The sequence below is a fragment of the Aethalodelphis obliquidens genome, unplaced genomic scaffold, assembly GCF_003676395.1.
Source record: "Aethalodelphis obliquidens isolate GAN/ISIS:26980383/991018 unplaced genomic scaffold, ASM367639v1 scaffold27, whole genome shotgun sequence".
NCBI lineage: Eukaryota > Metazoa > Chordata > Mammalia > Artiodactyla > Delphinidae > Aethalodelphis > Aethalodelphis obliquidens.
This window is the reverse complement of record NW_020837971.1, coordinates 16385001-16412321: the sequence shown is the minus strand read 5'-3', so window position 1 is coordinate 16412321 and position 27321 is coordinate 16385001. Positions and strand designations below refer to the sequence as shown.

General features: G+C 51.9%; 1 protein-coding gene across 7 annotated transcripts in view; it reads right to left on the bottom strand.

Moving 5' to 3' along the window:
• The window catches only part of RAMP3 (receptor activity modifying protein 3), a 52760-nt gene that overhangs the window by 3842 nt on the left and 21597 nt on the right, over window positions 1–27321 (bottom strand). For 4 of the 7 annotated variants that reach the window (XM_027124056.1, XM_027124058.1, XM_027124059.1 and 1 more), the window contains one exon: window positions 718–850. In XM_027124056.1, coding sequence (XP_026979857.1) covers window positions 718–850 — 133 coding nt within the window. Of the gene's footprint in view, window positions 1–717; window positions 851–13137; window positions 13303–19368; window positions 22166–23449; window positions 24170–27321 lie in introns of those variants that run through there. The other 3 variants (XM_027124057.1, XR_003436600.1, XR_003436601.1) reach the window with 3 other exon arrangements.

The following is a 27321-nucleotide window of genomic DNA, read 5'->3' as shown; positions in this document are numbered from 1 at the left end:
CCAGCAGCGCACCAGATTGAGATGGCCAAGTGGGAAGTGGAGGAGGGCGGGCACAGCCCGTAGGTGATTTCTGAGGAGGTGAAAGGGCCACCTTGACACTTGATGCTAGGTGTGACCAGAGGAGATCAAAAACCTCGGGAGCTTCTAGAACGTGGGGCTCTCTGTGGTGAGGCACTGCTCCCGCCGCACCAGGTAGAAACCAGCGGGGTTCAGTTTCTCTGGGGTCCACTGGTCCTGACTACCAACCCAGCCCTGGCCAGTGCTGTGAAGAAAACCCAAAATGACAATTTCCACCCAGCATGGACCGTGAAGAGAGGCAGGCACGCCAGGGCAGGGCACTAACCCAATTCTGGAAGGGCAGTGGGTGTCAGGGTTTCCCAGAGACATGACCTCGCTCAGAGGAATGGGGGACACACAGCCTGGAGTGTCCAGTTTGGAACTGCCAGGGTGGTCCGTGTGGGGAGCGGAGGGCTGTGAGGCTTGGAGTGGACCTCGGAGCATGCGGGGCACAGACGCCGAGGGCAGGACGTAGGCAGGGCAAGGGCGGGGCACGGGCACACGGTCAGCAGGATACAGACGGGCTGTGGGCAGAGGGTAGTCCAGCCACGGGCAGGGCATGGGCAGGGCGTGGGCTGGGTGAGGGCAGGGCGTGGGCTGGGCGAGGGCAGGGCGAGGGCAGGGCGAGGGCAGGCCCAGTGCCTGAGCAGGGACACTCACACGATGAACTCCGACAAGTTGCACCACTTCCAGACCTCCACCTTCTTCATCCTTTCAGCAAAGGTCTGGCCGCAGTGGGGCAGCATGGCCAGCATGCGCTTCTCATTGCAGCCGCCCACTGGGGGACACTCCCCTAGAGAGGAGACAGCCGTGAGCACTGCTGGAATTGCTGGCATGAGCCTTGAAGGGCTCCTGCTGATGACCCTTAAGGCCAGCTGGGGTCCTCCTCCTTCACCTTGACCTCCATGTGACCCGGGGAGGTTGAAGCCAGTGCAGAAAGAGTGACCCACTTGGAGGCATCCAGGAGACAGGACCCAGAGGGCCCGTGGCCTCCCAGGGCGGCATGGGAAGAAGCAGGTAAGAGGACAGCATGCAGAGGGACAGGGGTCCCGGGAGTGGAGAGGCTGAGGGCTGACGGAGTCCGGGCTGGGTGGGGACAGGGAGCAGGGGCGACCACTGCACCTCGAGGGTGAGGGCACCCGCAGCATGTCCCAGGAAGCGTTCTGAGAGTCTGATGACAGTCCCAGGCCTCTGGGCAGCGACAGAGGCCCCTTGACAGTAAGGACTGCCCACCCTGTCAAAGCCACCCCCTTGAACTCCAGGAGGCCAGGGGCTGAGGGCTGCAGGGTCCAGCAACAGCGGCCAGGCCTTTGAACACTCTTGGGGTCTGGCAGGACCCCTGCCCCAGGATTTCTCATCACTCTTCCGGAACTCTGCCCCCAACACTTCCTGTGCCCTCCACCCCCAGAGAACACCCTCCTCCCACTGGGAACACCTGCCTGTCTGACCCTCAGGACCCGTCCCCCCACCCTCTCCAGGCATCCGATTTCCAGGGGTCAGTTCCCCCCCTCGTAATCTTCCCTCTCGTGACCCCCAGCTTTGGCTCCCATCATATAATCAAGAGAAAGCCCTGCTGTGCATGTCCTGGAGTACATATGTTGTACTGATATATGTATGTGTGTGCATCTATGTGTGTGTGTGTGTCTTTGTGTACGCTGCCCTGCCATGTGTGTCTTAGTGTGTGTGTGTTGTGTTCACATCTGTGTTTGTTGTGTGTGTAGGTATATCTGCCCTGCCATGTGTATCCTGACGTATGTATGTGTGTATGTATATATGTGTGCTGCCCTGCCGTGTGTGTCCTGATGTGTGTATGTGTGTATACATATGTCTGTGTGGTATGTGTGTTTGTACATGTGTGTGTCTATGTGCACGCTGCCCTACTGTGTGTATCCGGTGTATGTGTGCCTATGTGGGACTCACAACTTCACAACTTACAATAATCTTACAATAATGAAGACAGTGTGGCACTGGCATGAGGGTAGACATATAGATCAATGGAATAAAATTGAGAGTGCAAGAATCAACCTTCATTTCGGAATAAAATTATTTTCTCTAAATGTACCAAGACAATTCACCAGGGAAAGAATAGTCTTTTCAACAAATGGTGCTGGAACTATTGCATATACACATGCAAGAGAATAAAGTTAGACCCTTTCCTCACAATTTACACAAAAATTAACTCAAAACATATAAGAGAGCTAAACTATAAAAATTCTTAGGATAAAAGGAGAAAGTCTTTGTGTCCTTGTATAAGACAAAGTCTTCTTAAATATGACACCAAAAGCACAAACAACAAAAGAAAAAGACAGAAAGTGAACTATATCAAATTTTTTAACTTTTGTTCTTCAAAAGATACCATCAATAGAGTGAAAAGACAACCCACCGAATGAAAGAAAATGTATGAAAATCGTATTTCTGATAAGGGGCTTGTATCTAGAATAGATAAAGAACTCTTATGACTCTATAAAAAGAGAGCAATGACCCATTTAAAAATAGGCAAAGGATCTGAATAAACATTTCTCCAAAAATATACACAAATGACCAATAAGCACATGAGAAGACAATCAACATCGTTAGCCATCAGGGCAATGCAAGTCAAAACCATAATCAGATATCACTTCACACCCCCCAAGATAGCTATTATCAGAAAGATCTAACAGAGGTGGGGGGAGGGGAGGGGAGAAAAAAAAAGATCTAACAAATGTTGGTGAAGATGTGGAGAAATTTGAACCCTCATATGCTGCTGGCAGAAACGTAAAATGATGCAGCCACATTGAAAAATAGTTTCCTGGCAGTTTCTCAAAATGTTAAAAATACAATGACTATATGACCCCACAATCACACTACTAGAGGTAGTAGTGTAATTTCTTTCCATAAAAGAATGAAGTACTGACACGTGCTACAGCTTGGATAAACCTTGAAAACATTATGTTAAGTGAAAGATGCCAGTCACAAAATACCACATATTGTATGATTCCATTTAATGAAGTCTGCAGAATAGCCAAATCTATAGAGGCAGAGTGCAGATTAGATTACTTAAGGCCAAGGGGGTTGGTGGAACGAGTCATCACTGCCAGTGAGCATGGAATTTATTTAGGAGTGATGAAATGTTCTCAACTGGATGGTGGTGATAGTTGCAAAACTCCGTAAATATACTAAAAAACATTGAACTATATACTTTAAATGGGTGAATGTGTGGTATGTGAGTTATATCTCAAAAAGCTTTTTTAAAAAATAAAAGTTTTTTCAAACATTCAAAAGTTGAAAGAAGGTTTTACAAGCACACTCAAACTTCAAGTAATATTTAAGAATTTCCTTTAGGGAGAAGGAAAATAATATCAGAAGTAAATATTGATCTTCACAAAGGAATGAAGAGCACCAGAAATTGTAACTCTAGGAGTAAATATATAAAGTTTGTTTCTCAACATTTAAATCTTTTAAAAGATAACTGACTGTGAAAACAAAAACAATAACGTACTGTGGGGACTTCCCTGGTGGCGCAGTGGTTGAGAATCCACCTACCAGTGCAGGGAACACGGGTTCAATCCCAGGTCCGGGAAGATCCCACATAATGCAGAGCAACTAAGCCCGTGAACCACAACTACTGAAGCCCGTGCACCTAGAGCCCGTGCTCCACAACAAGAGAAACCACCGCAATGAGAAGCCCGCGCACCGCAATGAAGAGTAGCCCCCGCTCGCTGCAACTAGAGAAAGGCCGCATGCAGCAACGAAGAGCCAAAGCAGCCAAAAATAAATAAATAAATTTATAAAAATAAATAAAAAAATAAATAATGTATTGTGGATTTACAACTTAAGTTTAAATAAAATGTATGACAGTGATAATATAAAGGGCAAAAATGGAAGGTTCTTGTGCTATACGTGAATTGATATAATATCATTTAAGAGACTGAGTCTCTCAGGGTGACCACGTGAGGTGTCTGACTTGGCCGCACACCAGACTCACCCAGGCCACAGCCCAGGCCCTGAGACAGGGACCAAGAATCGGTGTTTGTTAAACTGCCCCTACGCCCACATAATTCCAACGTGCTGTCAGAGCTGAGAACAAGTGGGAAGAGCAATGCTTGCTCACAGTTACGTGCACACAGGCACGTGGAGATCTTGTGCAATGAAGATTCTAACCCCGCAGGCCTGGGGCACCAAGATGCTAATCTCTGACAAGCTCCAGGTGGGTGATGCGAGACCCAGGCCCACACTCTGCAGAGTAAGAGACACAAAATGGGAGCGCTGAAACCAAGAGTCAGAGGGGAGTCAGACAGCCCCGTGGCTCTGCTCCCCAGCCCAGACGCACTCACTCTCCTCTCTGAGGCTCGGTTTCCCTATCTGGAAATGGAGCCGTGACACCTGCCGTGACACCTCCTTGCCCGGCTTCCCTCCGCTTCAGTACTGACCAATGTCCACTGAGTGCCCTGTCCTAAGTGTGGTCCAGCTCGCCGAGCCCTGCAACAGCCCGACAAGACAGGACCACTGTGACCGGGAAAAGTCATCGACCTGCTCAGTAACACGGTAGGGGGCCAAACCCAGGTGCAGCCCTGGGTCCAGGGCCGTGCAGGCCCGCAGTCAGTGACTTTAGGGAACGCAGGCTCTCAGGCTGAGGTGGAGGCAGATGATGAGAAGGCAGCCTATGCTCCTTTCTCCCACTGGTTGCCCTGTTCCAAAGGCATCTTTTCCCCGCAGCTCACTGACAGGCTCCCCACCACAGGCTCTGAAAGTCCACCTGACATCCAGCCCTTGTACCCATTCCTGGGCCTGGTCTTGTCATCCCCTGACAGTATCCTCTCAGTATCCTTCATGGCTGTCCTGGGCTCCACCCACCTCCCACATGGGCACGGGCCAGGCAAGTCTCACACTGTTCGCCCCTGCTGGCTGCTGCCACTCCTCCCAGCCATGGCCTGACTGGACCTGGCCCGTCTAGACCACCTGGACCACCATCTAGACCCGACTGAACCTGGATCCATGGACCTGGATGACCTGGACTTTAATCCTCTGGACCTGGACCCCCTGGACCCCTTGGGCCTTGAATACCTGGACCCTGGACCTCCTAAATGCCCCCTGGACCTTGAATACCCAGACCCCCTGGACCTCTTGGACCCCTTGGACCTGGACCCCTGGACTTGGAACACCTAGACATCCTCAGCCTGACCCAACGGCCACCTGTCGGATCACTAAGACCCAGCCCAGGGCTTTCTCCTCCTCCCCTCCCACTTCTCCCCACCACTGGAGCCCCTTCCTCCTCTTCCTTCTTGCTTCCTCATGGACAGAATCTCCATGAACCCAGAATCTCCACGTGTCCCAGAATCGCCACATACCCAGCACCACAGGGGCCTGGCCAGGGCAGGTTGAGAATGTATCATCAAGGACCACGTGACATCCTAAGGCAGGTTTCCTGGGATAAATTCTCCCGCCCATGGGGGGCGGGCGGGGGATGCTGTGAGGATACACAGGGGAGGCACCATGGGACACCTGTCTGATCAACCACAGGTGCCCTCCGTGAGGGGGTGGGGAGACTGGTAATTACGGCACCATTTCTTTTTTTTTTTTTTTTTTTTAATTTTATTTTTGCTGTGTTGGGTCTTCGTTTCTATGCAAGGGCTTTCCCTAGTTGTGGCGAGCGGGGGCCACTCTTCATCGCGGTGCGCGGGCCTCTCACTATCGCGGCCTCTCTTGTTGCGGAGCACACGCTCCAGACGCGCAGGCTCAGTAGTTGTGGCTCACGGCCCTAGTTGCTCCGCGGCGTGTGGGATGCTCCCAGACCAGGACTCGAACCTGTGTCCCCTGCATTCGCAGGCAGATTCTCAACCGCTGCGCCACCAGGGAAGCCCATGGCACCATTTCTGATGCACAGGCTTCAGGGGCTCCCAGCCAAACCCAACAACCTGCCCTGTGTTATAACAGTGAGGTAAAGATGCAGATTCCTGACAACACCAAGAAAGTGTGTTGCTGCCGCCCACTCAAGCTACCAGCTGCATTAGTAAAGGTCTCGGGAATTAAGTTGAAATAGAAAACCATTTCAGTTGGTTCCATCAGGGAAACAAAGAAAATGCACTGTGTTCCTTTTGTCTAGGGGACTTCCAGACTCTGGGAGATGAGAAACAGCCAAACAGATGCATTTCCAAGAGAAAGGCCTTTTATGGCCAGTCACTTGGAAATGAAATACAGGAGCTCTCGTTTTCCTCTTGGGCAAATCAGCATCGAGCAGACTCGGCAGGCTCTGCAGCGATGGGCCATGGCCAGTAGGGCTGTGGGAGGGTGTGGTTTCTGAAAGGTTCTGCCCCCAGTCCCTGCAGTCTGAGGAGTTCCCTCCCCACCCTGGACCTCAGTTTCTGTATCTATATGATGAATAGGGACGTCAGAGGACCTTCAAACACCTCTCGGCTAACCACCTCCTTGCAATCACTGCGTCACTGGGGTACTTGATATCCAGCCACTGCCTCTGGGCTCGCTTGAGTCCACAGAATCCAATGTGACAGGAGGTGGCTCAACAGCACAACAACATTACGCCCACCCGTGACAAAAACAGTGACAGTGACATGTTCATACACATACACACTGGCATGGGCACTCTGTCTGGGGGTGCTGTGAGCCACTGGTAGCCACAGCTGCTAGCAAACTCAAGTGCCCACAGAATGTGTGCCAGGCACTGATGGGAGCTTCCCATACACACAACCCTTTCATTCCACACTCTTGGTCCCCGCACATCGTTATGGGGACTGAACTCGTTGAATCCAAATGGCTATCACAACAGCCCTTTATAGGTTGCTATTCCTGCATCCACACTAGAGTGGGGGAAACTGAAGCTAAGGGCCAGTAAGTAAGTGTCTCATAATCTTGGGGTTAAGCTGCTGCAAAGGGAGGCCCCCAGAATTCACACCCAGACCCAAGGGGCTGGTCAAGGGCTAGGCATGAAACCGAGCAGTAGGCCTTGGGTTAATTAGTAGAACTTCAACCAAAAGTGAAAAAGGATGGGGGGAGAGGCTTTTTAAACTCAAGTAAGTAAACTTAACTTAGTCCAACTATTATTTTTGGTTTTACACTGGTCAGGTGAATTGCCATGACACACGATGTCCTGATTCCCTATCTTTCCATTTGTATGTTGTTTGTTGTTAAAAAGAGGGAATCTCATTTGGGTAAGTCGAGGGAATTGTTGGACTTCACCCTTCTGTTCTTGTGCTACAAGAGTTGAATTTTGTTCTTTGTGTGTATCTTTGCATTTGTCTTGGGCATAAGTGTGACTTCTATGGGAAACAAAATCTGTTTTCTGAATGCAGCACCTCAGGGTGCGTCCTGCAGAAGTGGACCACTTCCAGTTGCAAAGCAATGAAATGTAAAAAGATGATTTTCCTTTGTAATACAACCTGGCCATAATACTCCCTAGATTCAGGGGGAAAAGTTTGCCCTTTAATGGGTCCCTAAACTACGCTACTATTATGCATTAGAGCTGTTTCACAATAGAGAGGAAAAATGGGATAAGATTTATAAACTAATAAGTTTCGTACTGAAATAAATACCTGATTCATGAATAAGTTTTAAAATGAAGGTATGGGACTTCCCAGTGGTGCAGTAGTTAAGAATCTGCCTGCCAATTCAGGGGACACGGGTTCGATCCCTGGTCCAGGAAGATCCCAGATGCCATGGAGCAAATAAGCCCGTGCGCCACAACTACTGAGCCCACCTGCCACAACTACTGAAGCCCACACACCTAGAGCCCATGCTCCACAACTAGAGAAGCCACCGCAATGAGAAGCCCACGCACCGCAATGAAGAGGAGCCCCCACTCGCCGCAACTAGGGAAGCCCACGCGCAGCAACGAAGACCCAACGCAGCCATAAATTAATTAATTAATTAATTAATTAATTAATTAATTAATTAAATGAAGCTATGAGATCTCTGCCTATCTGGATATATGTATGTCTATGTATACATTATAATTATATGTCTTTATCTCTGGATAGTATTACCAAAACTAATTTGTAAATGAGCGCTACTTAATTGGCTTAAAGAAAAGTAAGTGCTTACAAGTCAAACATTTCTAAATACAACAAAAAACTAACCAAAATGAATTTCAGGTTCATGTGATCTGGGGAATATTCAGTATTAAATTAATATCCAGCATTAAAGTTAGTTTAAGTATAGTTAATACAGACATGTCTTTAGAGTCATCAGTGTTAAGTATGATAATTTTATTGTACCTAGGTTTACTGAAAGTCAGTCAATTCATATTATATCTACTGAAAAACTTGTCAACAAGAAAATTCATTTTGTATGATGATACTGTCATAAGTAAAAAAAATAGAGATAAGTGGTATAGAAGCTTTTAGGTGAACTCTTTAGAAGTAATTATGTTTTAGTCTTTCCAGATTCTTAGTAACTTGAAACTTTCGAGTTTTTCTGAATTAAGTTAAATGATAAACATTTCTTGAAGGTCTAGGTCATTTTTAAGATAAAGTACTGGAACATTGATTGCTAGACAAGTCTATCTTCTTTTGTCTTACAAGAGAAAAAAAAACTAAAGGTGTTTGGGTTTATTAGACAGACATCTTGAACCACTTTAAAGAGAAATTATGCTATAAAAACGTATTTTTTAAGAAATGTTTTTAGAGGTTAGAGAACATATTTATAAGTTTGCCAATCAGGAAACGCTGGTATAACAAACAGTTCAGTTAGTTGGCTTTTGGTTTTTGCTGGCGATTAAGGTTTTTAAGGGTTAAAAATTCTAATAAATATGCGATTAAACTATTAGAAATAATAAGGAAATCATTTCAGAATGTAAAGAAAATACGTTGTCAGCAAGAGAAGGATGGAGATATTTTTGTTAAAGAAAAAGGGAAAATAATTTTGTCCTAGAGCTCATTGTTTCTAGATGGGAAAAAATAAGGGACAAACTTATATAGATACAGAAAGTTGTAGAAGGTTTATGGAAAAGGAACCTTAAGAAAAGAGTTTTGTGCATGGTCAGGATTGATTGAGATTAGATTGAATTTAAAAGCAAACTAATACAGGACTAGAGTTTGTTTTTCTCTCTCTGTTAAGAGAACAAAGTTTTCCTGGAATATTGAGCGGCTTTGATAACAGACTGTAAGTTTCTTTCTCTAGCTAACTTTGAGTTTCCCAAAGGGCCCCTGAGCCATCTCAGAAAGACATATTAGGGCTTCCCTGGTGGCGCAGTGGTTGAGAGTCCGCCTGCCGATGCAGGGGACACGGGTTCGTGCCCTGGTCTGGGAAGATCCCACATGCCGCGGAGCAGCTGGGCCCGTGAGCCATGGCCACTGAGCCTGCGCGTCCGGAGCCTGTGCTCCACAACGTTGGGGAGAGGCCACAACAGTGAGAGGCCCACATACCGCCAAAAAAAAAAAAAAAAAAGAAAGAAAGCCATATTAAACTAATTAAGATTATTTGGTCTATTAAACTACATGGAAAACATGATATGAAAAAATTTCTCTAATAAAGTTGTCACAGAGTATAACTACTCGTGACATGTATCACTGCTTGCTTTAAGTCTACTGCTTGGAGCACGTGCAATGTTTGTGTGACAATTTGATACAATTGATAAGATGTATAACCTATAAAATGTTTCCCTGTCAACATACCTTTGTAGCTGTTTGTTATGTCTGATTAGTTTTCCCCCAACATGGATAACTAGGCAAACATATAAACAAAAAGTAGGAGTAGCACCAAGGGACATGATAGACCCAGGGCAGGCAGCAAACACAATCAAGGGACAGATACTTTGATCATCAGTGCTTTCTACTGAAAGATTTGCAATCAAAAGGGGGAAATGACAGAAGAAATTTTCACATATTGAGGTATAGGGAAGTCTTTCTGGTTTACATGATTTAACTCAAATTTTATGCTAATTTAAAACAGCCTGTTTGTGGTCTATTAAACATACATTGTATGTCTGCTTTAACCATTAAGGGAAAAAATACATTTGGAGAATAGTACAAACACGCATTTTGATTATTATCCTCATTGTAATATATCTACTAATTTTCAAATGTTTGTCTAGGTGCTATGACAAAGCAATCAAAGAGGGAAGTAAAGTTTTCATAATACAAAATATTGATGCTAAGCTTGGAAATAGGGACTATTTCCAACTCTGTGTCCAATTCCCCAAATTGAGGCAGGACTAGGCCTCGTCTCACCAGGAAGTAACCAGAGTGATCATCACCCCATTCCCTCAAAGATTTGGGAAAAGTTAAAACAAAAACGGAACCAAAGCCAAGTTCCTCTGCTAAGTTTGTGATTAACCTTTCTATCCAAAACTTTCTTCCCTTTCATATTCTGCACCTCTTCCTCCTCAGGACTGGAAAATATCAAAGAAAAGCGGGGACTGAAACCAAGCAGGACTCTGCAGGACCCTCTCAGGTACAGAAGCCCTTCTGGGTCCCCTGTTTCTTGTTTGCAGCAAAAAGCTTTAGTCTCCTAGGGGCCTCCCCTGAGTCACAAAAGCCTGGCTCAAGAAGTAATGATTGAAAGGATGTAGACAGGTAGTGACAAAAATAGCAGTTGGGCCTAGAGAATGGTAACAAGTTAAAGAGTAAATCAGCCATAGAGCAGTCACAGAATCTTTATTCCCTCCCTGAAGAAGACAGATGACAGTGTCTGATGCATACTCCTGGGCTGTTTTGTACATACTTGATAAAAACCGCTGCCAGAGGGGAAAGGCTACCTGCGTGATGATCAGACTGTCGCCATGACGCAAGCGGCTCCATGTGTTCTGCACGCAGTCTCCTGCACGTCCTGGAAGCTTTCCTTTGAAAGCTCCTGCCCTCTGATTGGCAACGCGGAGTTGGTTTGGGGGATGCTAGTCTGCCATCTTCCCAGGTTCCTGGATTCCTGAATAAAGCATCTCTTTCCCCCCGCCAACTCCTGTCTCTCGAACATTGACTTCTGAGCAGTGAGCAGCCCAAGCTGAGGTCAGTGTTGGCTCCAGGTGGGAACAGACACAGAGGCAGAGGCCCAGCTGAGTGGACTTCTCTTGACCTCACTACCCCAGGGCCCTGCACGGCAGCAACTGCTTCTGAATTAGGGTCTGTAATTTTCAAAGAAGCATCTTCCCTGATGGGCCCTTCAGAGCCCCTGATGGGCCCCTATGGTCCAGAGGAACCAGCCCCCCCCTGTGGCCCTGCGCCCTGGGAAGCCAGGCCCCCCACTTGGCACAGCTCAGAGGCAGCTCAGGGACAGCAGGGTGTCAGGATCCGGAGCATAGACAGCCGGCAGCCCTGAAACCCTCCTTCAAGATGCAGCAGCTTCCAGGGCTGATATGGCCCCCATCCCACCTATGACAAAGCAGCACGGGACCAAGAGCAGGTGTGCCTCTCCCTGCCTCTCCCTGACGCAGTCAGGAGCCAGTTCCTGAGGCCCTCACGCTGACCAGACCAGCACCGGGCTGTGTCTGCTGAGAGGCTGGCCTGGTCCCCACCCCAGGCTCCATGGGAGGGGGACACTGGGACCAACAAGACAAGACAAGGTGGCCTCCAGAACCGTGCCCACGTGAGCCCAAGATTATTAACACAGGAGATTTCTGCACGGGGTCTGCCTTTGGGCCTTCTCAACTCCATGCTACAGGCTGGGTGAGGAGAACCTCAGCTTCCCTCATAGTGAAGCAAAGGATTCCGCTTCCATTACAAGGACTAAAACCTCCATCCAAGAGCTTTGTATTTGAAGGTTGCTGAAATGCCACATCAGTGCACTCCTGATTTCTGGAAGCCACCAATCACCCTTTCCTTCAACACAAAACCCAGCTAACCCTAAGGCTCTAACCCCAGAATATGAAATGAAGTCACACTTTCTCCACCCCAGGCATCTCCAGTGGAAGGGTAACCTAGAGTTCAAGATGCCGATGGGCCTATGCAGCCTTTTCCAAATTTCACGTCATCAAAGCTGACAATGGGGCTTCCCTGGTGGCGCAGTGGTTGAGAGTCCGCCTGCCGATGCAGGGGACACGGGTTCGTGCCCCGGTCCGGGAAGATCCCACATGCCGTGGAGCGGCTGTGCCCGTGAGCCGTGGCCGCTGAGCCTGCGCGTCCGGAGCCTGTGCTCCGCAACGAGAGAGGCCACAACGGTGAGAGGCCCGCGTACCACGAAAAAAAAAAAAAGCGGACAATGATATTTCAAATAAGCCCAATTTTGCATCTTACAGCCAGGGAGACTGAGACCAGTGAGAGCAAGGGAGCATCCCAAAGGACCCAGGGGACAGTGGCCCCCACGGACAGGGCCTGAGACCCTTGAACCCCAGGCCAGGGCTCCCTCCTCCCAGAGCTGGCCAGGCTCAGACCCTGCTCTGCAACTCCCAGTCTCAGCAAGTCTCTCCCACCGAAGCCCTCCCCAAACACGCATACCCTATTACTTGTTCTTGGATGATTTCTTTAGAACGATTTTTCAAAACAACCTTTTCATTCAATCCATTCCCGATTTGTGAGCAATGTGTTCTCCCAGGAGTTGTGTTTTCTTGCTGGAGAAGGGATCTGAGAGGCGAAGCCTCGGAAAGCCGCCCCCTGCCCCCTCCAGCCAGTCTCTCCAGACGCGCGCACACACACTCACACTGAAACATTGTCCTCGGAAGGACCGGCACAGCAGGGAAGATCTAGCCCTCCCAGTTCTGGATTCCTCTCGTCCACACCCCTGCGCCCGGTGTGAACGCAGGAGCCCCGGGACGAGGAGCGCACTATCTCACAGGGAGGAGGGAGACGGACATGCTCGCCGCCGCTGCTCGCTCGGGGTGTCGCGCTGGCATGGCGTCCCCAGCTCCAGGGCAGCGAGGCCGGGGACATCGCAGCTGGGAGGGGCAGGCCCAGGCCGAGTCTGCGGCTGGCGATGCAGAGCCCGCAGGAGACCCTGCGCCTTCCTTCCTAGTCCGGTCCGTCGCCATCGGCTTGGAGAGAGCCTGGGGACCGCACCCGGTCACCCCTCGCCCCTCCGGAGCGGGGCGCGCCAGGCTCGCCCAGGTCGGTGCAGGAGAGGAGGTGCAGCCAGGTGCGGATGCAGGAAGGCAAAGGCCGCGCGGATCCCACAGCCCCAGAGGCGGTTGGGCCCCCGGTGCCAGACCGAGCGTCCCCTTACCGCAGAGCAGCAGCAGCAGCAGCAGTAGCGGGAAAACGTGCGGGCGCCGCCGCGCTCTTGTCTCCATGGCTGACCAGCTGTGGCGCGCGGTCCAGCTGTGTGGCGCACCATCCAGCTGCGGCGCGCGGTGCAGCTGAGTCCCGGCTGGAGGCGCTAGGGGCGCCCGGGGGCGGAGCCCAGGCGGGGATGGGGCCGCAAAAAGCCCGCCCCCAGGAGGTGCCTTCCCCCAGGATGTGCTCTGCGCCCCTTAGGATGCGCCTCCCTCCCACCCAGGTGCCCTCCCTCAGGTCGTGCTCCTCCAGGACGTGCTACCCCTCAGGACGCTTCCTCCCCCAGGATGCTCCCATCCCTAGGACGAGTACCCTAAGGACGCGCCCTATAGCCCAAAAGATGTCTTCCCTCACTGGACGGTCCTTCCCCCAGGACGGATCCCCTCCCCAGCGCAAGCCCCCTTCCTGCAGCCCTGGGGGCGCGGCCCACCGCAAGTGAGCGCCTGGAAGGCTCCGCGCCCGGCTGGGCTGCGGGGCAAGATGAGGGGCGGGTGAGGGCAGCCTGCCAAGGAGCGGGCAGGATTCTGCGGATGCACCCACCCTCACCCCAGCCCGAAGAAGAGCTGGGCAAGGTGTCTGGAGAAGGACTGCTGTGCGTCTCTGGGCCATGAGACCGGCGAAGGCAGCGCCCCTGGGGAGAGAGCTGGCTGAGAGTGGGGATATCTCTGTGTGAGGGTGCGGAGAGGAGCCCTCAGGGTGGAGCGCAGCTGATCCCCGAACTCTTACTGGCCTCAGGCCCCCAGGATACTTTCCTGGGGCCTCGCCTGTGCCAGGAGCCTTTGCACCCCTCTGGACTAGAGCGGGTGGGGCCGTACACGCGTGCACCCGGCTGCACTCCAGCACACACCCCACTGCCCATGGCTAGAACCGCGTCCTCAGGCCCTGGTCCTGCCCTGTGCCCTCTGCAGGGCTCAGGGGACAAGACGAGGGCCAGGAGAGTGACTGGGTACCCCTAAGGACCTGACCTAGAGGAGTGTCATGGGCTCTGAGGGGAGGGAGGGAGGGACTTGGGATTCTCCAACCATGGATCACTTCACCTGGCTTGGTCACCTCTGTCACCCTCAGCCCCTAGCATAGACTCTGGCCCCGTGGACAGCTGGTCACATTGTCACTGGTGGGGACCCCTCTGCCCTACGGTGCCCCCAGTCCACACACCCCCCAGCACGTGCTGGTCTGAGGGTTCAGGGAGCTGGGTCAGGAAGATGGGGGCCCCCTCAGGGATTGGTAGCTCTCAGCCTGGGCCCTTCCCAAGTCAGAGGGATGGAGCAAGTGGGCTCCCCACCTGGACAAGGGCTCCGCCTCTCTGAGTGGTGGAAGATGGGTAATACCGCCACCCTGAAGTCCAGGTCATGCGAGGGAGGGTTGGGGAGAGGGATTCTAGTACAGGCATCGCAAAACAACTACCCTGCAAGAGCTGAACTGACCTTTCTTGCATGAGGAAGTCCACTTAATAAGGGATTGAAGCTTTCTGTGCCTTTTCTGATTACAAACAGAATTATTTCAAGGGAGAATTCAAGCTAGTTAAAATTGACCAGCCGTCCTGCCTGCCTCTGCCCTAGGTGGTGGCAAGCACAGATGCAGGGGCGACTCAGCACCTGTGACCCAGGCCTTCCACGCGTTCAGCGGGGGCTGAAGTCTCAGCCAGTGTTTCCTGCCAGCTGCCCTCTCTCAGATGCCCTGCACCAAGGGAGACAAGCCAAGGGCACGGCCCAGGTGTCCACCAGTGTCCCAGGCGGCCACAGACTCACAGAGGCCTGCACCACTCCACGAGAGAGGCTAGGCCAGACCTCGCAGGCGATTGCACACAGCTAGCAGATGCGGGGGGCAGATCAGACAGCACCCTGGAGCCTGCCCCAGCCTGGGGCTGTGGCTCCACACTGACCGGTACTAGGGAACGAGCACCCTGGGAGGCAGGGCGCTGGATGAAGCTGCTCCCCTGTCTGCGATGTCCTCCCCTCCCCCATCCCGTAGACTCGGGTCCCTGCACCCTACTTCCATGGAGCTCCTCCGTGCCCCAGGGCAAACTCCCGAGGCCTACAGGCCCACGCATCCCCGTTAGAGAGAGTGCCTGAGAGGCAGGGCCCTGGCTTCCGTTCCCCGTGCACAGGGCACGTGGTCTGCTGGCGCAGGTGGTTTCAGGCAGGTAGTGAGAAGGGGGTTGGGAGAGTCCCAGAGGGGCCATCGTGCTGGGGCCCCACGCTGCTGCTCCCACATTCATCCTGTCCTGGCACCCGCTGGGCACACTGGACCCCCCCTGTGCAGAGCTGTCTCCCCTGCTGAGAGCCGGCTGCTCCTCTTCTCTCCAGAGAGGTCATCAGAGACTCTTCAAAGGTCATCAGAGACGCTTCAAAGGTCATCAGAGACTCTTGGCTGCCCCTCCCCCCACCAGATCCAGGCTGGCATTAGTGGTTGCTACGGTCTGTGGATCACAGAAGAAGGGACGTTCTGGGAACTCCAGAGCCAGAACTTAAGAGATGGGCAGCTCTGGCTTGTTGCTGTGCAGAGCTGCTTTTTCACGGACAAGGAGAAGCCATGTGGGCGGCCCTGGGGTGAGAGGTCACCTCGACATTCCTCCAGCTGCATTGAGGTCCTGGCTGAGTCAGGGCCAGCCTCCCCCAGGATGGCGAGGAAGGAGGTCTGGGTGCAGGGGTGTGAGGGTGTGATGTTCCCAGGAAGACAGGAGGGGCTGTCCCTGTGGAAAGATGAGCTTGAGAAGGGAAGGTGGGACGGTGGAGGCTGGGTAAGGGGACACCCTGGACATGGGGGTTAGAGTCAGTGCTCATGACAGTGGGTGCTGCCCTAGGACGATGCTTTTTCATCCGCAAGCAATCTGCCCTTAAGAGGGGGAGAGGCTGTAGCCTGGATCCCTCCAGGGATGGAAGCCCCTACTCACAAAACAGCCAGCTCCTCTGGGCCAAGCTGATGACGTCTGGGAGGCCAGCTGCAGCCCTCGGGCCTCAGGGCAGAGAGAACAGGCCAGGCCCAGGGGATTCCCTGAGCTCACAGGCTAGAACCATCTCCTCCCCACATGGATGGATCCAGAAACCCACCTGAGGGTCTCCCAGCCAGCCTGCCTCCTGTTCCCCTGAAGCCCCAACTGCCCTCGGTTCAGCTCACACACCCTTGAGAACAGGTCCAATCAGCTTTTATAGGAACCCGCCCCAAGCTCGAAAACCCTCAGGGAGCTTCGAGTTTTCCGTCTGAAGCTGAAGGGGATAACTGCCCTGCCTCATTCTCAGGTCAGAGGTGAGGATTGAGGTCAAAGAAGCTTCTCTATGCTGAGATTCATAGGCACTGGGGGATGGAGGTGGAGATGGTGGAGGTGGAGGTGCTGGAGGTGAGGATGGTGGAGGTGGACATGGTGGAGGTGGCGATGGAGATGGCGGAGCTGGAGATGGTGCAGATGGTGGTGGAGGTAGAGATAGAGATGGTAGAGGTGGAGATGGTGGTGGAGGTGGCGATGGAGATGGTGGAGGTGGCGATGGAGATGGTGGAGCTGGAGATGGTGCAGATGGTGGTGGAGGCAGAGATAGATATGGTGGAGGTGGAGATGGTGGAGGTGGAGATGGTGGTGGAGGTGGACATGGTGGAGATGGTGGAGGTGGACATGGTGGAGCTGGAGATGGTGCAGATGGTGGTGGAGGCAGAGATAGAGATGGTGGAGGTGGAGATGGTGATGGTGGAGCTGGAGATGGTGCAGACGGTGGTGGAGGTAGAGATAGAGATGGTGGGGGTGGAGACGGTACAGTGGAGATGGAGGTGGAGATGGGGAGGACCCAGCTGGCCATGACAGGCCCAGAGTAGCCATCATGCCTGTCGGCCTCGTCTGGCTCCTCCTTGCGGCACAGCCACTCTGAGCAGGTGGCTTCCGCATTGGGAAGGCAAGGCCATCAGACCCCACCTTCTCTAGCAGGCCTGCAGGCAGCTCCCTGAGGGTCCTCTCCTCACCCCTGCCTGGCCACGGGCCACCAGATGGGAAAATAGCAGCTGTGTTGATTGAGGAGGGGCCCCTGCAGGGTCCAGGGACCCATGCCAGGTCCTCTGGGAAACACAGGCACTGGACGAGCACGAGGCCCTCCCCTGTGGTTCATGGTAGGCTCAGGCCCCGTGGAGTAAGCTGAGCCCTGAAGGGTGAGCCCACATGGTCTTTCTCCCCTGCGAGTGGCCTGGCAGCCAGTGCCACCCAGAGACCAGCTCAGACGGTGTCATGGGGTGGGGAGATCCCCTGCCCCTAGGGGAGGGGACAGGGCTCACTGCTGGATCCCACAGGGGCTGCTCCCCATCTGTACTGCCGGGCCCCAGGGTCTGAGACCCCAGAGAGGAAGCAGCCACCCCTGCACCTGCGTCTTCTCACGTGTGACACGGGGACGCTCGGTTCCCATGCCCACGTATGATGCGCCCAGGCAGCGCCTGGCCCCTGCCTCACTCCTCCTGAGGGTGCGGCCCCCTGCCGCCGGGGTCTGCTGACCAGGCATCCCTACAGCTGCGGTCCTGCGTTCCTTCGTAGGCCACCCAGTCTCCGTTCACAGTCCTCTATATCAAACTCTCCCGTGCCAATTACGGTGTGGCTTCTCTCTCCTGATCCAGCCCTGACTGACACAGTAGTCTCATGATATTTATTCAATAATTTTTCTTGTAATGGTTTTAGGAGCAAATTCTCTCGACAGTAAAGGAGCTTCTTCTCTAAGTGGAGGGTTTGTGAGCAAATGGGATCAGAGAAACACGGGGCGTATCGGCTCCACACATCTCGCCCAGGAGCCAGCATGAGAGGAGCCGAGGCTCCTTCTGGGAGACTCCTCTCAAAACCCAGACGGTGGTAGACTTGGCTGGACAGGCCGGCGGAGCGGGGCAGGTGCACGGGTACTTGGCGCCTCCTGCCGGTGAAACATTGTCTCTCCATCCTCAGTGAAGCGCCAGACGTGACCCCCGCAAGTGATGCGGCAGAGGGTCTGTACACAAAGTAGGGGCGGCAGGGAGATCCCCCTCGGCCGGCCGGGAGAGGGACCTGACCCTCAGCTGTTTCCCAGGGCCCAGAACTCAACTCTCTGTGTTGCTGTTGTTGTTTTTGTCGTTGTCGTTGTGAAACACACATCACATAAAATTTACCATCCTAACCACTTTCAAGTGTACAGTTCAGGGGCATTAAGCGAACTCACATGTTGTGCTACCAACACCACCATCCATATCCTGAACTTTTCATCTTCCCAAACTCTGCCCCCATTAAACAGTAATTCCCCTTGTCCTCTCCCGCAGCCCCTGGCAACCACCATTCTACTTTCTGCCTCTATGAATCTGCCTGCCAATGCAGGGGACGTGAGTTCGATCCCTGCTCCAGGAAGATCCCACATTCTGTGGAGCAACTAAGCCCATGCGCCACAACTACTGAAGCCTGCGCACCCTAGAACCCGCATGCCCCAACTACTGAGCCTGCGTGCTACAACTACTGAAGCCCACGCACCTGGAGCCCGTGCTCCACAGCAATGAGAAGCCCATGCAACACAACGAAGAGAAGCCCCCGCTCGCCTCAACTAGAGAAAGCCCTCACCCAGCAATGAAGACCCAACGCAGCCAAAAATAAATTTTTAAAAGCAAGAAACGTGGGTGACCTCAGAAGCTGAGAGCCAGTGAGGAGGGGGGACCTCAGTCCTACAACCGCAAGGAAGTGAATTCTGCCAGTGACACAAACAAGCAAGGAAATGGATCCTCCCCTGGAGTCTCCAGGAAGAAGGGGGCCCTGAGACACCCTGATTGTAGCCCAAGGGACCCAAACTGGACTTCTGACCTACAGAACTATAAGAGGATAAGCGTGTGGATTTAAGTTGCTGCGTTTGTGGTCAGTGTCACGGCAGCTCCGGAAAGCTCACCCACCCTAAAACAAACACGGTAAGTCCCCTACGTGTGAGCGAGTTCCGCTCCCAGAGCGCATTCGTAAGTCCAATTTGTCCACACGTCTAACAGAGTTAGCCTAGGTACCCAGCTAACACAATTGGCTATGTAGTACTGTGCTGTAATAGGTTCATAATACTTTTCACACAAATAATACATAAAAACAAACACAAAAAATAAACCTTTTTAATCTTACAGTGCAGTACCTTGGAAAGTACAGTAGTCCAGTACAACAGCTGGTATCCAGGGGCTGGCATCGAGTGAAAAGGCAAGAAGCGTTATTGACTGGAGGAGGGAGAGGAGGTGGGACATGGTAGAGCTGAAGGATCGCCAGCAATAGGACATGGAGGGCGAGCTGCGATTTCGCTCATGCCTGACATTGATGGAACACACGTTCACATCTTTGAAAGTTCACAGCTTGAAGGTTCGTATGTAGGGGACTTACTGTACAGCTCACGTCTTGCCTTGGGCTCCCTGAAACAGACCCCGACACCAGGAACCAGCATGAAACCAACGTGAGTGGTTTCTGAGGAGGCCCAGGGGAGTGGGGTTCACTTGAGGTGAGAGAGGGCGCAGGGGAGGAAGAGGAGGTCCAGCCCCAGAGGAGTGTGGGCCAGGCCAAAAGCAGTGAAGCCCCCAGGGGGCGCTCAGGGAATGTCCGTTTTATTTTGCGGGCAGTAGGCCTGCTCTGCAGAGCTGATTAGGTGGTGCTTTCAGCAGGCCCCTCTAGCCACAGGGAGGGCACAGCCGGCAGATGCTGACAGGACTCCAGAAAGGATGGACAGAGTGAGAGCGAGTGACGAGTCAAGGACGGCTGCCCAGGGAGTGCCCCGGCAGTCCAGTGGTTAGGGCTCCACGCTTCCACTGCAGGGGGCACGGGTTCGATCCCTGGTCAGGGAACTAAGATGCCACATGCCGTGCGGTGAGGCCAAAAAAAACCAACCAAACAAACAAAAACCAAAAACAACCACAACAACGAAACACAATTTAAAAAACAAAGATGGCTGCCCAGGATGGCAGCTCAAACCCCCAGGGGGTGCTGGTGGCGGTCCCTGAGTGGGGAGAAGAAAGATGTGGGCTGGCGGGAAGGGGTCTGCTTGAGCCCTGCAGGGGAATGTCCCCAGGCAGGTCCATGCCTGGGCCTGGAGCCCGGGGGGCAGGTTGGGTGGAGAAACAGGCCTATAGGTCTTTGGCATCCAGATGGTATCTGAAGCCAAAGGAAAGCACGAGATTCCCAGGTAAAGTGTAGAGTGAAGAGAAAACGAGCCCAGACAGAGGTTTGGGCGCTCTGACGCTGAGGTGCTCCTGGAGCACCATTTCTGAACCACCCAGACCCCGGTCCTGTCACTCGAGTTTCTAGAAAACACAGGCTTTGGAGCCGGCCCTCTCGGCTGGAAACCTCAGGCTGAGGGTCCGTGAAGTGAGCACATCGCTGAAACTCTGAGCTTCAGGATTTTACCTTGAAGATGGAGCGCAGGGTCCATGCAGAGCTGCAGTGGTACCCACGTGAGCCGGGCCGTGTGCTCTGACCCTCCCTCCAGGCCATGCCGCACCACACACACTGCCGAGCGATAGCAGAATTCAAGGAACTGAACAAATTGAACGAAAGGACAGGGCCTTAAACAGGCAGCATTTAAAATCAAGGAGGAAAGAGTGGGCTTGGAGCACTCTGTCAGCTTTGAGGGAAATTAATTATATTAATTCCTGACCTGATACACTTGCACATATACAATTTCCAATGAACCAAAAGAACTTAACGTTAAAAAATCCATCAGAGTATTACTAAAACTACAGAAGGATGTGTTTCTAACTCTGGGCTAGATTAGTCCGGGTTATAGCAAGAAGGCATAAAGGAGCGCACAATTCTGACCACATAAAATTTTACATCTTTCACAGGACAAAAGAATACCATAGAGTGGTAATAAAAACAACCTAACGAAAGGAAGTATTTGCAACACACGGAATTCATATCCAACAGGTAAGAGGAATGTCTACAAATCAGTAACAGCCTGACAGGAAAGTGCGCGGGCCACAGAGTATGAACAAGCAGGGCACAGGAGACGATGAAACGGGGGTAACGTAAAATGCGGTCACCTCGCTAGTAATGAGGGAGACAAAATTCAAACAGGTGTAAATTCTGATGCCATCAGCGTGCCTGACATCCACAGAACAAGCGTGGCTGGCCGAGGGGTGCTGCTGAGCACCGAGCCACAGGGCCCGCTCCAGGGTGCTGGAAGGAGATGGACGCTGGCCACTGCAGGAGTGACCCTGCCAGGACAAGATAGGAGGCCATCTCCTGCCCCACCCCCTCCAGTCCCCCTCTGACGCCTCCTACTGCAGGATCTAACAGGAAGCCAGCTGGCAATGCGGCCTCGGAGATGTGGCTCTCAGATCCCTCGCAAAGGAAATGTGTGACTATTTAGGTTTAATTACCCACAATGAAACAAATTACAGTTTCAGGTCCTCAGTTGCACTAGTCACGCTCGTACTCAAGAGCCTCCTGTGGCTGCATACTGGACATACTTCCACCGCTGGAGAAAGTTCTGGGGAGCAGCGCTGCCCAAGTCATAGGGGCGGGCAGGCTGGTGGCAGTCCACGATGGCACTCTTGTCCTCACAGCGTCTCCTGAGGGCAGAGAGCGGGGCCGTCTCCCCAAACCTCCCTTCTCAGGCTTGAGAAATGTACGCATTGCAGAGGTGCTCCCCACTTCCCTGGGGACCAGCAGAGAGACCGCCACACTCACCACCTGCCTCGGCCGTCCCCCTCTACTCCTCCCCTACAATCACCTCCTTCACCACATCCAGACAGGGGTGGGACACACATGACCACTGCCCATCCATCCATTCACTCAGCAGGTATACACTGGAAAAGTCCCACCATAAACAAGCTTTCCTTTTCCAGCTGGACCCTGACAGATATTCCGGCTGAAGTGCACATTAGTGATGGCAGACCTGAGCCTTCAATAACATGGCCTGCTTACCTCATCAATGACCTGATTCGCATGAAGTCCCTCTGTAGCACATGCTGGAGCCTGGCTTGTCCAACTTCCCTGGCTTCAAATCTCAGCCCTGCTCTCCTACACACCCCTGTGGCTGAAATGAAAGAACGGTTGTCTGTCTCCTGTGGGAAGCATGCTCCTTGAACAGTGCCAAGTCAAAAGTATGTGCCCAATGCATACCTGCTGAATGAATGGATGGATGGGTGGTGGTCATGCCTGTCCCACCCTCTCTGGCTGGCAGATCACTCAGCCTGCCAAAGCTGGTGAGCAAGAGAGCCATTACATCTGCATTTTGAGAAGCGGTTAGGAGGACGGACCCTGAGGCACAAGGTCACAGGGACCGGGAGGTAGGAGAGAGTGAGGAGTGGAAGTGACGTATTTAGGGATAACATTGGCAGGACTTGGCCAGAAGGTCCCAGGGTTCTGGCCAGGCTTGGTGGTGGAGGTGCAGGCTTAGCTGGAGAGAGGCTGGCCGGAGCTCAGAGGAGAAACAGGGCTGCCTGGGGGTGGGCCGTGCAGAGGGCTCGGCCACGTGCCTTCAGGACCTCGCCATTTAGAGGCTGGCTGCAGGAGGTTAAGCCTCCCGCCAGGCACAAAGGAGGGGCTGCCAGGCCGGGAGCGCCTGGTGTCACAGTGGGCACAAGAGGACCACACATCACAAGGAGCAGGACGATGAGGGCTAGGGATGCCCACAGAGGTCGGCAGAATCCTGGCAGGAGTGGATTCAGAGGTAGCCAGGTCTGCTCTCCCTGCACTGAGCCTGGAGGGGAGAGCTGTGTGCAGTCTCTCCAGCCACAAGGGACCTCTGCTCCTCTCTCCAGGCGTCTCCGTGCCCTCGCTGTTCACTTAGGACGCTGACTTTTCTTATTCTTGGAAACCACCATTTCCTTCGCACTTAGCCTTGGGGGCCCTCCTCCATGTCTGCTGCCCTGGATGACTGTGCCTTCTGTCTCCACCTGGCTCTGCCCCCAACTTCACACGCCGAGATCCAGCTCTGGAGTCATCTCCTCTGAGCAGCTATCCCTGGCTCCTTCTCTGACACCCCCTCCCACTTCTGGGCTCAGGATTCTCTGTGGTGACAGTTCTCTGCCGTGACATCTGGTAGCCCCAAGCCACCCCCTCCGCAGCTTGGGAAACGGGTTTTTTTGCCATCAAGTGCTGGAATAGAACTGTCTTTGCCGAACTTAATGAAACTGCCCGGCAGCATGAGCAGTGGAGAACACTGGTCTGCAGAGAGATGGAGCCCAAATGCCGGTTCTTTCTCTGGTCTAGCTGCATGCTTCCCCCACCTCTGTGTGATCCATGGTTTCTCCTTTTGTTACCGAGTCCAAGCTCGCTCTGCTCACCGCACGACAGGCCAATAAATCAGAGACAGGTGTTGAGGCACGGAATACGACTTTATTCAGAAAGCAGGCAGATCAAGAAGCTGGCAGATTAAAGTCTCAAAATAACCATCTTATCGGGGTTTGGATGCCAGTTTCTTTTATAGCACAGAGATGGGGAGGAGATGAGGAAGTAAAGTAAAAAGGCCATAAGTTTTGCAGATATCACCTGGAATGACCAGCCTTGGGGAGGGGAGGTGTTAATTTCTTCTTTCTTGCAGCCATCCACAGGTGGACAGGGCCCGATGTTTGCCTGAACAAAGGCACTTTGGTTTAACATTCAGGCAGAGGGGCGGGGTTCCCGAGGCAGGCCATTCTGTAGAGACAGGATCCTTTTAGTGAACAAAAGCGGCGGAAAGCGAAGGTTAAAGTAAAAGGAACAGATCCAACATGTCAAATTTGGCTCTTCCGGTTACACTTTGGCTGTGCAAACTGCTTTTTAATTTTTTAGATGAGATTCATGTAAAATAATAGAACGTGGAAGATGCCAAATTGTTTTTAATTAATTTGTTATGATCATGCTACCACTCGGTAATTGTAAAACTGTCTTTTAAAGTTAAAGAGTGACCTCAGAAACATGGTGGAGTGGAAAACTACCTTTGTCCTTCCCCTTCGATCTATACCCGGTAAGACATCCACAGCTCAGCAAAGGCTCCTCTGCCCAACACAACAGGACGGGGAATGTCCACACATCAGTACATCTAAAGGTGGGTGAACTGAAATAGAGAAGACAGAACCGTGGGAACAGTGGAATGGGTGCCTGCCTGCAGTCCCAGCCCTCTGACCACGGCAGCTGAGCCCACAGCTTCAGAGAACCCAGGAGCAGCAGAAGAAAGGGCACATACGACTCAGGCGTCCCAGCTGCACCGGCACCCGTGGCCACAGGTAACTGGGCAGCAGTGGGACCCTGGGACCCATCCTCCCAGCCGCTGAGGCGCCCACGACACGCCCCCATCTGCAGTGGTGGAGCCCGGGAACGTTACAACACCAGACACAGGAGAGGTGCCCCGTGGACCCTGGCTCCCCTCCCCTCGTCTAACCTCCTCCACAGGGAGCCTGTGTCTCCGGGGATCCCAGACATAAGGAAAGAGCCCACCATCCCAGGGATGACAGCAGCCCTGGCAGAAACAAGGCAGCAATGACCCCAGAGGCACAAGAAATGACAATGAAGGCACAGAGCCACACTTTTTACAGAGACGACGAAGCTGGAAAGTGCACTGAAATAGAACCAGAGGCAGCTCAGCTAAGAGAAACCAAATACTTGTGTGATAGCGCCACCTACTGGAAAATAAAAGAAAGGACTCTAATTCCCAATCTGTCCAGCCTCAAATGCACCAGCACAGTTCATCAAACAACACGAAGAACCACAGTAACACTACACGAAAAGAAAATGACAATTCTCCAGACACCAAACTTAAAGTCATGAAATATTGTGATCTGATAGAGAATTCAGATAGCTGTCATCAAGAAACTCAGAGAGGGCTTCCCTGTTGGCACAGTGGTTGAGAGTCCGCCTGCCGATGCAGGGGACACGGGTTCGAGCCCCGGTCCGGGAAGATCCCACATGCCGCGGAGCAGCTGGGCCTGTGAGCCATGGCCGCTGAGCCTGCGCGTCCAGAGCCTGTGCTCCGCAACGGGAGAGGCCACAACAGTGAGAGGCCCGTGTACCTCAAAAAAAAAAAAAAGAAAGAAACTCAGAGATACAAGAAAGGTCAGAAAGGCAGTTTAATGAGCTCAGGAATAAAAACGATGAACAGAAGGTACACTTCACCAAAAAGACCGAAACTCTCAAAAGGAACCAAAGAGAAATTCTGGAGCTGAAGACCTCAATAAATGAGATGAAGAGAGTATTAGCACTGGAAATGGAGCAGACCATATGGAAGAGAGAATTAGGGAGCTCCAAGATAGAAGATAGAAATCTAACAATAATACAAGTAAAAGAGGAAAGAGAAATAAGATATTCCTTTAAATGAGGAAATCCTACAAGAGCTATCTTTTAGGAAGGGCAATATTAGCATAATGGGTATCCCAGAAGGAGAAGAGAGGGAGAAGGGAGCTTATTTAAAGAAATAATAGCTGAACACTTCACAAATTTGGGGAAGGAACTGGATACACAAGTCCATGAAGTTACAAGAACACCTAATTACCTCAATGCAAGAAGACTTTCTTTGAGACACATTATATTAAAATTGCCAAAAGTCAAGGAAAAAGAAAGAATTTAAAGGCAGCCGGGGAAAAAATGGTAATCTACAAAGGAACCCGAATTAGGCTATCAGCAGATTTCTCAGCAGAAACCCTACAGGCCAGAGGGAGTGGAGTGACATTCTCAAAATACTGAAAGATAAAAATTGTCACTCAAGAATACTCTATACAGGGACTTCCCTGGTGGCGCAGTGGTTGGGAATCCTCCTGCCAATGCAGGGCACAGGGGTTTGATCCCTGGTCTGGGAAGATCCCACATGCTGCAGAGCGACTGAGCCCATGTGCCACAGCTGCTGAGCCTGCGCTCTGGAGCCCGCGAGCCACAACTACTGAAGCCCGCATGCCTGAAGCCTGTGCTCCACAGCAAGAGAGGCCACCGCAATGAGAAGCCCACGCACTGCAACAAAGTGTAGTCCCCGCTCGCTGCAACTAGAGAAAGCCCGCGTGCAGCAGTGAAGACCCAACACAAAAATAAAATAAATTAATTTTTTTAAAAAAAGGAATACCCTATACAGCAAATTTGTCATTCAGAAATGAAGGAGAAATAAAGACTTTCCCAGACAAACAAAGGTGAGGGAATTCATCACCACTAGACCTGCTTTACAAGAAATGCTGAAAGGAACTCTTCTACCAAAAACAAAACAGCAAAAATACACAAAACTTTGAGCAAGGGGCTTCCCTGGTGGCGGAGTGGTTGAGAGTCCGCCTGCCGATGCAGGGGACACAGGTTCGTGCCCCGGTCTGGGAGGATCCCACGTGCCGCGGAGCGTCTGGGCCCGTGAGCCATGGCTGCTGAGCCTGCGCGTCCGGAGCCTGTGCTCTGCAACGGGAGAGGCCACAACAGTGAGAGGCCCGCGTACCGCAAAAAAAAAAAAAAAAAAAAAAAATGGAAAGCAGAAAAACAGCTATAGCTATCTCATTTTCAGGTATAAATAACAAACTTACAACAAAAAAAGGGATAATTTGAGACAACAGAAACATAAAAGGGGAAGAAGAAAAGGATGAAACTCATATAGGTAAATGAAAATAAGATACTATCAGCAGAAAAAGGACTGTTTTAGACTCACAGACATAGAAAACAAACTTTTGGTTACCAAAGGGGAAAGGGGGGAGGGGAGGATAAATTAGGAGTTTGGGATTAACAGATACACACTACTACGTATAAAATAGATAAACAACAAGGACCTACTGTATAGCACAGGGAACTATAATGAATATCTTGTAATAACCTATAATGGAAAAGAATCTGAAAAGGAATATATGTAACTGAATCGCTTTGCTGTACACCTGAAACTAGCAAAACGTAAATCAACTATACTTCAATTTTAAAAGGTGGGGGGGAGATGAGATTAGGAGGCTAGCTTTGATGCTGTATTTCCATAATAATTTACACAAGTTTTTTTTTTATAAATTTATTTATTTACTTATTTATTTTGGCTGCGTTCGTTCTTCATTGCTGCACACAGGCTTTCTCTAGTTGCAGCGAGCGGGGGCTGCTCTTTGTTGCAGTGCATGGGCTTCTCATTGCGGTGGCTTCTCTTGTTGTGGAGCACGGGCTCTAGGCACAAGGACTCAGTAGTTGTGGCACACGGGCTTCAGTAGTTGTGGCTCACGGGCTCCAGAGAGCAGGCTCAGTAGTTACGGCGCACGGGCTTAGTTGCTCCGC